The following is a 12,599-nucleotide window of genomic DNA, read 5'->3' on the forward strand; positions in this document are numbered from 1 at the left end:
AATGATCACACCAGCCTAGTTTACTTAATTTAGGAATACGTCACTTCTGTACTGAAATAAAAAACCAACTCTCACTTGCAACACAGCGAGTGCCACCTAGTGGAAGCTAGGGACACCAAAATGTGTTTCTTGTTTGCTTTTATTTCATCAAATAATATATATATTTCTAAATGAAGCAAACTATGCCGTTAGAAACATTTTTAGACATTTGTAAAACTTTACACGTTGGTACACGATGTTTTTCGAGCCCGTGGATCATGATAAATCTCACAGGAACGCGATCAGCGGAGTGCCCTTAAGCCTAACAAGCGTCAATGGCACATCAGCGGGGCATCACATGCACAAATGCTTCACGTGAGAGGAAACGGCAACATGTGAAGGCCACGTACAGCGGGTTTAGAAATGCTTTATTTGTTGCGTGCTTAGTCAACAAGCGAAATCTGCGTTAAGTTCCTGGGCTCACACAAACACACACAGCCAAAACAATCGACAAGCAGACAAATGACGGCTGCCACGCAGAACATTGACCTCACCCGTGCCAATTGGCGTACAGTATCTTTATTTTCCACGCGTATTCGGTGGGCCTGTTTTTTCAAAAGCATGCCAGAGTTGTATCGTACAACGCAACTGGAACTACAGCTGAAAGAGCTTCGACCATACTGCAGACACGAGTGTTCACATCAAAGGTGGAACATACAACACACAAGATGCAAAAAAAAAAAAAAAAAAACAGCATTGACCCTTCAGTAATACACAGTCCGGTTAGACTTCAAAGTATGCAGCTGTACTCACAGTCCCACTAAATTTCGAATATCTGAGACAAACTACGTAGGCAGTCAAGATGGTGAAATAATGTAACTTCATCCTTGACACACTTCACTTCTTAAGATACCACATCAGAATGTGTAGCCAAGCCAAGGATTAACTCAGCAAAATATCATATTCACTTCGATATAGCATGCGCAGTTGACTCCTTAGAGGGGCCAAGCAGGCAAAATACAAGTTGGTTTTATTCGAAAGATTTCGTGTTTTATGGTGCCCCCAGCACTTGTCCGGAAGCAAATGATGCAGTGTTCACGAAAAAATTAATCAATTTAGGTTAACATTTTGATTCTTCCGCCAAATCGTGTGCTTTCGGGACGTCAGCAATGAAGTCATAAGTGCGCGTATACAAATGAACTTCCACTGCGTCATTCGGCTCTGCAACCTTGCTTGCCGTCGCTCCTCCCAGATGGCACTACCATACTCAACCACGGACCACTGTCCGCCGTTGGTTTGTTTTTTACCGTATTTGAACCTGGCTCGTTTTTGTTACTGTAGAAAGTAATCGTTTCGTGAAACATGGGGTATGCTCGACAAACAGGGTCACGTAAGACGTCACTTACGCCAATTAGCCAGTGTCGTGTAAGACAACTGCAAAGCAGCAGACTGCTGTGCAGCTAAAACAAGCACAGTGCGCCCAGTACCAACAGTAGTGCGCATCAGTACTTCTACTCTTACGTGTATTTTCGTAACTTTCATTGTTTACCCCAGCATTCTTACTGCTGTAAAATGAATATGCATTACATTCAAGCGAAAACAGCTCGTTCGGCAAGCTTATAAGCCGTGCCTAATTTGCGTTTGCTTTTGCCGGCCTCAGCCAATCGCACAGCTGGGCATATGACATCATAGGTTCCAGTGTGGGAAATGAACTGGTGGGTCGCATGGGCGTTCCCTTTTTTCCTAATTACATAGCTTATTTAAGTAATGTGTACCTTAAAAGTGGTGTCAGTATGGTTATAGCGAGGCAATCTTTCAAATGAACCAAACTTGTTATTTGTCTGCATGGTCCCTTTAAAACACATTGAGAATACTAAAACATTTGGCAATCAGTAATGGTGGGTGGGGTTGATTAGTTTGGCCAATTACCGAGTTCACTAACCATCACACGTAATGGCCCTTTGGTAATTATTAACGACTCTTTGGATTCTCCACAGTCAATAAAATTGTTAAAAAAAATTACAGCCACCAAAACTGCGATAAACATGTCAATCAATGGCACAACGTCATTTGGGAACATGACTAGAATGTCTCACTTTAAATAAAGTGCATAGACACTATCTGAATATAGTTTCAAAATGAGTACAACACAAAGGATAAAAACGGGCCTTTGTAACGAACGTACGATCTCTGTGAGCCCTCCAATGAGAAGAGCCTGAAGCTGCTGCAGAAACGCACACTTCCGGCCGAACGTCAAAACAGCTTGAGTTGCTTCGGTACTACTTATTCTTAAAAGAAAATTTAACATAGCAATGCGAGCAAAGTATTTGAGCAGGTTTTTGCTAACCCCTAATCACAAATGCAGCGCCGTCTTTGACAGCCAAAACACTCAATCACGTTTAGAAGACAACAAGTAAATATTTTTCTCGGCATGAATGCAGTACACTGACTCAGCGCAAGCGAAGGATGTTTGGTGCGAATAGAAAAAAACACTTTCAATCCAATGCTGCAAAAATACTGAAATTGAGAGAAAAAACACCTCAATCTAATAAAGCAATGAACAGCGCTGCATTTTGACAGCGCATTGCAGCATAGACGTGTGCGCAATACGGGTGACAATTTCAGTACCTACGAAACATACCAACATCATACACACGTTGTTGATGGTGCAGAGATCTAACCGCAGACAGCAAGAAAAGAAACAATCTAAACACGTTGATGTTGTTGAAACACAGCGCAAATGACAAGACACAGGACGATAGCAAGGGGACACACGAAGCGCTTGCCGTCGTCCTCTTGCTATAGTCCTGTGTCTTGTCATTTGCGCTGTGGTTCAACATGTATCACCAACTCAGCCAAATTTTCACATTGCAATATAAACAAATACGCCAGCAAGTTTACATGAAAGCTTTCAGGAAGCAGGGCTGCATTAAGGTGGAGTACTAACGCATGTTCGACTAGCAGCAAGAATAAAAAAATCAAGGCTTGCTCACAGAGTTACCTGCTGGCAGATTCACAGGCTGCATTGTAGAAACATTTTTTCGAACTGAGAAATTAATAAAATAAGACAAAAACGAAGTGGGTGGGCTCTTCTTATTCTAGAAAGCCGCAGGCAAATGCTGTAGCTGTAGTCTGGGAGACCAGACTTTGCTGAATGGGATTATCTTTGTCGTCCAATACACATTTTTATTTGCAGTTAGAGACTATGTAAACATGCTTAAATTTTCTATTCGCAAAAACGGGCGTGTGTATGAGATTTCAGCGCACGTTAAAGATCCCCAGGTGGTCAAAATTAATCCGGAGTCCTCCACTACGGCACGCCTCATCGCCTGCGCTGTGTCGGCGCGTTAAACCCTAAAATCAATCAGTCAAATAAATTTTCTCCCGTGAACATGACTTGGCTGCTAAAAGGTGCCCAGAGGCACGCAGACAACAAAAACACAGTTTTAAGGAGGCCTAAATGCGAGAATAAAAATCACAACACAAACTATTAAAACAGCACAATGAATGCAGTCATACTGGCATTTAAAACAGCGAAATTTTAAAAAAACGGGTCCACACAAATGAACCTAGAAACCCAAAACTGGTTTGAGTCGAGCCAAGGTTAAAATCGACATTCACAGCATTGTGCAGTAAAAATTGTGAAGCTACAACGATGTCCGTCTAATACAGCCAAAAAAAAATGTGCCACGATTTGTTGCAATGCGACACTCGTTGCATCGCAGTTAAATAACGTATAGCGGAGTGTGTGCTAATTTTAAAGGGGTCATGAAGGAAAAATACAAGTCGGGTTCATTAAGAAGACTGCTCTGCCCCGATAACAGTGATACCAATTTTATCGCAAACTTCAAAGAAATAGAGATATTAAACAACACATATTACTTAGTGGCGACTCCCCAGGCATTCTCCAGCGATTTCTCTATGTTGTCAAAGAATCTTGTTTGTGCAATTGGCTGCCGCCACCACCAAAAAACATGACTGGGCGATTGTAGTAAGGCCCTTAGTTCCACTTGATCATATCCCTTAAACGACAATGTGCAGTTAACAGACTGATAACTGTTTTAAGTGCAGAGCACTTTAGGGGCTTGCCTTGTTGTCATAGCCCGCTCGCTGGACCCAAGTAGAGCCACAGGGCGTTCTGTCGTCGCGGCGTCTCACAGAGGCTTCGAAAGCCAAGCGGAACTCGTGAACTGCTGGCGCTTGTCATACATCTCCCCCGTTGTTTAGTGCAAAGAAAACTGTAGGTACACTTGAGGCAAAATATGCGTAATTAACCGGCAGCGCCCGCGTTCGTTCAGTTAGGAACGCTCGTTGGTTGGTTTTTACGACAGTAAGCAAAAAAAAGTGGCAGTGCGACGCCGGCACATACGAGAGGAAAAGCAAGCACAAAAAGAACAGAACTCCCGCTGGCGCAGATTTAGGCAGAGGGCACACGAGCACTGCAAAGGCGGGAAATTTGAATTGCATGGGGTGGTAGCAGTGAGCCGATAACGGCGCTACAGCCCCTTATGGTGAATCACTGCTCTGCACTTCCGATAGCTTTCACATTGAGTGAAGAGGCTTTCTTTTAGTAGTGGCCTTAATTATGTCACTCCTGCCTACATTGTCACTGTAGCACGAAATTTTGAAGTTTTTCAATATTTTTTGCATTTTTTTTCGGTCAAATAAAAATGACTTTCACTGCCGGAACGGAGCTGACCAAGTTGCCAAAGGCTTAACATCCAGGCCTAACAAAGTTGTATTTTATCTTCATGGCCCCTTTAATTAATTAGAGTCCATTAAATATGTACTAAATTGAAGTTAATGTAACGAAGCATGGATCACTAAATTACCTCCAAACCTTGCCTTTTTTTTCCCTTGGCCAACATCACACCAAAAAGACATGCTTGTTTACAAGTTCAAGGGAACGCTAAGGAAAAAAAATTGTGACAAACGGCATTTGTCCCTGGTTGGCCTTTGCATAAATCACGCACACAGCGCCAAAACAGCATGCGTGACAGGATGCACTTGCTTCAAACGACAAAAGGTCATGAGATTCAGACTAGGATATGGCCAAGAACGCACATGGGAGTAGAAGAAAGACCACACTCAGAGATCAGTATCGGCAACAATCACAAAGATCGAAGGCGTGTTGTGAACGCTCCGATCACCGTATGGACCAAATGATTATGTGGAATCACCAAAAGCCTAGAGTTCACTTGTGAGAAAGCAAACAGATTTCCCTTTGTCGATGAACCCGGCCCCCCCCCCCAAACTTCCGTTTACACAACATACACATGAAAGGTGTAACCATGTGCCTATCCTGAAAACAGTACACATTTACGTATGCACAGTGTCAACATAGGACACAAAGCATGAACAAATTCTCTCTCAGTTCTCATCCTCCGAGTGTTCTGGCCAAATTTTCCCAAACTGTGTGAATTATGCTTCAGTGGCAATTTCTGCACACTTAAAAAAATTGGCAGACCTGGTGAATTTCCATCTAACGCCATCCCAGTTCCCACATGTGGGTCAAATGGCAGCCCACAATACCACAAAATTGCCCTCAACGAACGTGTTATTTCTAAAGCGCATTCTCAGATACTACTAGCCCAGTCGGCGATGATAAAGACAAGAAAAAAAAAAGGTTTCATGCTGTAAAAGTGATGTGCACTGCGCACACAAAATTTAAAAACGTGAAGACGTAACACTGTCCCACACTACACGTTTTGTGAACTTGTAAAAGCATTCTTGAAGTTGGTCTCATCAGAGAAATTAGAAGGAAAATAATGAGCTCAACATAATGAGCTCCGTTAGGGGGAGGCATCAAACAATCGGGTACTATTCTAGCTGCTTCAAATGTAACAAATGTTACCGCACAATCTGTGGCATAAATAACACACCCAAGATGCTGGTCATTCACTGTCAATAGGAAATGATGGAGCGTTTCTAGGACCCAGAAACAAATGAGATGTGGGCAAAATATCTGCTAAGAGCAACGAAATACAGGAAAGTTAGTTGCAGGCATATATGGCAAGAAAAGAAAGCAAAGGGGCTTTCGAGCATGTCTATGGCTGCCAGCCTATCCCCACAGTACATGTGTACAAAAAAAAATGAATTTATTGTACACTGCTATTACACTGTATTTTCGAAAATGCAGCAGCTCGCAGCAGATCTTTGGCTTCGTAGACGACTAAGTGAATAAATAAAATAATAAATAGGCACATTTATTACACTCACATTTGCGTAACATACTGGCTAAAAAAACTTTAACCAGACACGTCAAGCTGCATAAACATTCTCTTTGTGCCAAAAAATAAAACAGGTGCGTTTAGTTTAAAGAGGTTGAAATGGAGATGAGAGAACGCAATGGCGCCATCTTCTCAAGCTGCGAATAAACTCAGCAGTTGAGCTTGATATTAAGAGTCACATATTTTGCTCGTGCACGGAGGTGTGACTCTGATGTGTTCCTTACCAACAACGAAAAATAAAAGATGACAGCAAGATCCTTTCACTCGAGAGTTATCACACAACCTACAACCTAACGAACGCCAGCAATAAATACATCTGCAGTATCGAAATCTTGGGGCTTTGCACGCTAGGCCTAAGGGCAGTTGATTACAAACAGTGCAACGCCGCAAGCGACACACATGCAGATGGCACACAATTCACAGTTTACGACTACGGCATGAGAGATGGCACTTTCCAAAATCACACTTCGCTAACACAAGCACAGCTTCGGCACAACCGAAAGAGGATCCGGAGCTGTTAGTTACAAACAACGGTAGCTAGGAGGCAGAGCAAATGGAAAAGTTGACACCACGAAGGACAGCTACAATGCAGCCACACAATCAACACCTCGTCAGCGCAACACGGAAGGAACCGCCAAAAAAAATGCCTGTCATCCGCGGGTCCATGAGAGTCGGATGGTACACGTACGGTAGAAAAGATACGCGCGTCGCTTACAAACACCTAGGACACAACCAGACGTTGAAACCTCCACTCCACTCGATGGCCACCCTTGCAGACGGATGCAACCAGGAGTGAGCCGTCCTTCTGGTTCTCGCTCCGCATTTCCAGGGCTCTCGCACCGCACTGGCTGCAGAACCGAGTCAGCGCTTCGATGTCGGAACGGCCCACCATGTAGCGTTCCACCGTCGCCTCACTTCCAAGGACGTGCTTCCCCCCTGCTCCGCTACGGTCACCGTTCAACACCGCCTTGAGCGCCTGCAGAACCTTTCCGGACTCTGTCCCACCATTAGTGCTGCTGTGCGGACCGTAGGTGTGCAGACGGGCAGGGTTCGGACCGGTGGAAGCGAGCCGCAGGCTCGGACCGCCATCCGAGGCCTTTCCATCCGTGCCGTTGTCGACGATGCACGGCTCGAAGCACTTGTCCTCGTCGTACTGCAGAATGCACTCCGGTTCGAGGTACGTGTCACAGTCGGCGCTGTCGCTCTGCTCTTCTTTCACGGTGGCCTCGTCCTTCTCGTGGTGGGTGAGGCTGGAGCCGGGTTGGAAGACGATGGTGGGGTGCCCCGCAAGGCTTCCCCCTGGGCCTTCCCCTTTTGGCACGATCAGGAGGTTCTGGAAGGTGAGAGATGACGGCTGCGGGGAGCTCAGCAGCTGGAAAAGGACGGGGTCTTTGGGAAGTGTGTGGTCGGACGATAGTGAGGCCTGCCGCTGGCAGTCCTTGGAGGCGATGGTCGTGATGATGCTGGCCTTGGGCCTCGACACGAGTAGAGTGGAGGTAGGCTGCGATGAGGGCGGTGGTGGCGGCGGCGTGTCCGACTGGCTGTTTGGCCAGTAGTGACGGGTGCGGCTTCGGGACAGGACGGCGTCTTGCTGCAACGAGAAGGTGCGAATGTTGGAGTGGTGTTAAGACAGTGTGCAGGGAATTATAACGTAGAAACTGCGGGTAAAAAAATTCAGAAAAAAAAAGTAGTAGTTCAAAAGAAAAGTGTTTCACTTTTTGCTTATCATTTTAGGCAGTGTTTCTTCATCCACCATTCAGAAGCGTAATTTATAGTAATCTATATTCTGACGGTTGGCAGCTCTCTCAAAACAACATATAAGTGGCGCTAACTCAAATGGCACTAAGAACTTTGGCTGTGACAAATCTATGGTGGGCACATGGGGCAAGTATAAACTATAATGCCGTCGAAAACCCCTGTTCCTGAGCTGTTCACACACATTAAAAAAAGGCTTGGGAGCTTTTGCCATCCGAGAAACAAGAAAAATTCGTAAGACACATTATTTGTTTAAAATAATTTTATTAAGCAACTGTTCGACGTCCCATGCACTCACATGAAATCTTGTTATGGATGATTCCCAATCATTTTCGAACCATCATTCAACTAAAATGCTGATGCATGCATACAAAGCCCTTGACTGCTATATTCTGCAAGCACCATGCGTCTGTATGATGTCAGAACAAAAATCTCGCTCATCAGCCGAGCAAGAGATAGAGAAATACGCACCTCAGTTGTCCCATGATTATGCGACGAGTTGAAGTCCTTGATGTAGAGCTTCTGACCATCTCTCGTGCAGCGTATCTTTATGTGGAAAGGGCAGTTGATCTGACGCAAACTGAAAGACACACGGCGCAGGAACTCCGTTCACGCACAAGCTCAAAAACGCTACACTCTCACCTCCACACATTGCAAACAAAGCTCTTCAAAGCAATGGACAAGCAAGGCGATCGTTCCCAGCCCAAAACGCAATTGTGGCGGAAAACCCAGACTTGGCCGCACGCTCATAACACGATCCCTGCACAAAAACCAAATTCAGCGATGTGAAGCCGCAATCAATTACATCGACAGCTAAGAATCTCGGAGCTGCTATCGCACGGATTGAAACGGCGCCATAACCTAACCGGCGGAGAGGGAACGGGCGACCGGTTCTGGCCGCTAACTCCGCTACGCTGAAACCCGACCCCGCCGTACGTGACGGCGGAAGATGCAAGCGCGAGGGGCATCACTTTCGCTTCCCCCGACATCCCCGCATCATCGGTAGCCTCTCCAGTTCCTTTATCAGCTGCTCCGCGCGCTACCAGCGACCGCGTTAGGAGAAGTCCGCTCACCTCGACGCTTCGGCCCTGCCGTAGTGGCGAGCCGCTGAAGACGAACTGCTTCCGCGCGACTGGAACTTGCGGCCGCCGCGGACACAGGCGTAGTAGATTTCGGCAAACTTGAGCTCGGGATTGTAGCCGTCTGTCGAGCGAACCTGGGCGGCCTGGATCTTGCGCGAGCTGCGAATGTAGAGTTGAACCGAGTTGCGTAGCTGGAACGACTGAATTCGCCGGTGCAGCTCGGTGAACGACGTGAACTCCTCGCCGACGAAGAAAGTAACGTCGGCGGCCATCTTTTTCACGTAAACTCCCGGCGGCGTCAACACCACGGCCGGAGCGTTTTTTTGCACGCATCCCCCCCTCCGCCAGCGCGGAGCGGCCAAACCCTGCGAGACCCCCTCTTCCAAACCCTCCGTTTTCGTCGCGCAGCCTTGTGCCGTGACGTCGTCGCTTTTCGCTTCGGCGATTGGATGATACTGGTCACGTGATTAGGCGACGTCACTGCTTGTTGTTTGGACAGTCCAATGAGAGGGCAGCTTCTGCTCTCAGGGCTAGGACCCCGTGAACGCGGCGTTGTTACGGCAATGTCGGGCTTTTGCATTCTAATCGCGTCCGCTCTGAACGGGAAATTTTTTTGTGTTTTTGTGCTTTGGCGGTGCTGCTTGCGACTTGCTCCGGCGCCGCGCTAATTTGCGCCTTCGATTTTTCGGATTGCGAGAGCCGCGGGGAAGTTAGGGAACGCGGCGGGGATCTTGGGAGGATGCCGACCGCGCTGCCACTTCTATGAAGAAGCCAAAACGAAACCGAAACGAAGTAGACAAATGTGAAATCAGACGAAAAGCTTGGCGATTCAATTAGAACTCCTCATCGCAAGGCGCGCCCGGTTTAATCGATTGATGTCGGAATGCTGAAAGGGACCGCCTTTGTGCTGCGGGCAGCGTCTAAACCCTTCAAAGCTATCGTCGCCATTTGCGACTGATGGTTCTTGGTGATGAGTGAAGGGCGCTTATGTTTTAATTAACACGAGCCTAATTATTGCTTTAAACGAATTAACGCAGTGCGTAGAAATTCCGTTACTACAGCGTTGAGCATTGCAAACATGCTTTGCATTCCTTTTTGTAGGGCCGTGTATGCGCATCGCTAGGTGACTTGAAACAGAGATTTCGGAAACTACACGAACGGGGTTCCGCATAAATCTTTCACGAACACGTGAGCCACGGCCCGCCCATTGGCTTGGAAAATCGCGGTAATTGCATCGATAGACGAGCCTCATTAATTGATGGGCAACTAGACAGAAAAGTGTTAGGGCGGTTTTTTGTGCCACAATGAAGTTTCAGCTCTAGATCTCCCCGGGTTTCGGTCCTCTTGCGCGTCCCCATTTTGCGGGGATCAGACGGCGACTGATTTGTGCAAAGAATATTGGAAAACGGTGCGTTATCTTTCGGTCTCCTCAATTTGTCATTTTGGAAAATTATATTGGCAAAAACAAAAACGATCTGGAGCAGTTCTGAGCAGATGCTCAAAACTTCTCCAGACCGTTTTTTTTGTTTTTTGTTTTTTTTTGGGGGGGGGGGGGATATAATTTTGCCCATGCATAGGCAACTTATATAGGCTACTATACGGATAACATTACGTATGCATCCGAGAGGACATAGTATACGGCTATCCATAATGTCTTCGACGAACGAGGCAAAAAGCTTTAATGTTTGTAGTGAATAAGCAAAATTAAACGTAATGCTGTACGACTTGCGTATGGAAATAGCACATGTCATTTTGCCATGTAAATTTGCGTGAACATACTGTTGGGATTTACAAATCGAGAACACCTGAACTATAATTAACAAAATAAACGGAGTAATATATGTAAACATGGGTACTCTGTTCCAACGCCAGTGAATATACAATGCTTTTTAATTTGTTGCATTCGTTCGTTATGTGCTGGCCGCGCGCCATTCTGCGCGCGCACCTCTTATTTTTGGCTCCATATATGTGCGCCCTTGTTTCTTAATTGGGCCATGATAAACATAAATATTTTTGGGCTCAACGGGCTAAAACGCTGTGTGCTCCCAACATTTCCTGAAGAGAGCCTAAATTCTCATCGCAAAAATTAAGTATATATTCTTGGCTGCTATCGCGCTTCACGCTTCGAACAACATACAGTAGCTGTGCATGATTCCACAATGCACAAAAAATTTTAGGGTGAATTTTTAGGCCTTAAAGGAGCCATGAAGACAAAATACAAGTTGGGTTTATTAGAAAGACTGCTTAGGCCCGATAACAATGATGCCAATATCATCGCAATCTTTGAACAAATAACGGAGATATTAAAGAAAATGTGTGAAGCAGTCGCGACCCCCTAGCCAATTTCCCGCAACTTTTCTATGACGTCACGGAACCTTGTTTGTGCGATTGGCGGCCGCCTAACTGACCTGTAGCGACGACACATGACTGGACGTCTGTAATGGGGCCTCTAGTTCCATTTGACCGCATCACTTGAATGCTAACGTGCAGTTAACGCACTGAAAATTATGTTTTATTGTTGGTCCGTATGACGTCATTCTCGCTCATAACACGTCACTGTGGCGCAAAATTTGAAAGTTTTTAAATACTTCTTGCTTTTTTTTTCGTTAAAAAAATATCTTTTGTGGCTCTAATGGAGCTGAGTGAGATACTGAATCCTAGTTCTTTCAAATTAAATGAAGTTGTATTTTCTCTTCATGGCTCCTTTAAAAAGCGCGTTTTAGGCGCCAAAACAGGGAAACAAACGTTTTAGGCCTCCAACGACGTAAATATAGGCAACTTTAACTTTTACATAAATGCAAATAATTTCAAACGAAAACGTGCGAGACCTGCATCTACGTCTGGAAAACCAAAAGTCTTATTTCGATGGCACAAAGGCGCCAACAGTTGCACAAAGCCGTTCAATTGTCCCATAAAACTGCTGCACTAAAGACGATCTATTGGCATAATTCAACAAGCGCACATGCTCACATTCGTGTTCGATGGCCACTGTCGCTTGCTCGAGCGTCGCATATACAGTATAGCCCACTTATAGAGAACCCGGTTATAATAAAATATCGGCTACAACGAACCTTTTCTGTTACCATTTGTATACACACATTTCGTGTCCAGATATAGCGAAAAGCGGATATAACGAACCGATTTCAGTTTCCCGGGGTGTTCTTTATAAGCGGGGACTAGTGCATAGGGAAACAGGCACGAAAAATAACTCTCCTTACTTGGGAATACTGACAGAAAAAAGTGCTACTTTATGTCTGCCTTGCGCAATTTATTTAGGAGACAACAAAAACAGACACACATAGTAAACGCAACAGAGACGACGATTTATAACGAAATTAACAATCTTACATGAAGGCTGTTAGGTACAACCCTAGCAATGATCATCCGATTTGTTCAGGCAAGACGTCTCAACACTGCCAAATACACTTCTGCACAGTTGAAGAGCGTTTTTAAAGAGCTTTTTAGCAGACGAACAGATTTTTGATGGAAAACGCGTGTTATAGAGCTCGTATTAACCGTTGGGTTTCCAGCATAGAAAAGATCCGCTAACAAA

At 45.4% G+C, this 12,599-nt stretch overlaps 1 protein-coding gene across 1 annotated transcript; it reads right to left on the reverse strand.

Annotated features, from left to right (window-relative positions):
* Nucleotides 1-215: 215 nt before the first annotated feature.
* Nucleotides 216-9,758, reverse strand: LOC144142705 (uncharacterized). The gene is made up of 3 exons (XM_077674373.1): nucleotides 9,038-9,758; nucleotides 8,436-8,544; nucleotides 216-7,800 (listed from the first exon to the last, which is right to left on the reverse strand). Exons 1-3 carry the CDS (start codon nucleotides 9,316-9,318, stop codon nucleotides 6,931-6,933), a joined length of 1,260 nt encoding a protein of 419 aa, XP_077530499.1. The 5' UTR covers nucleotides 9,319-9,758; the 3' UTR covers nucleotides 216-6,930.
* Nucleotides 9,759-12,599: the final 2,841 nt, after the last annotated feature.

Source organism: Haemaphysalis longicornis, unplaced genomic scaffold (assembly GCF_048455015.1).
Source record: "Haemaphysalis longicornis isolate Haplotype H1 unplaced genomic scaffold, Haemaphysalis longicornis Haplotype H1 scaffold_6, whole genome shotgun sequence".
In the NCBI taxonomy this organism is placed as follows: Eukaryota; Metazoa; Arthropoda; class Arachnida; order Ixodida; family Ixodidae; genus Haemaphysalis; species Haemaphysalis longicornis.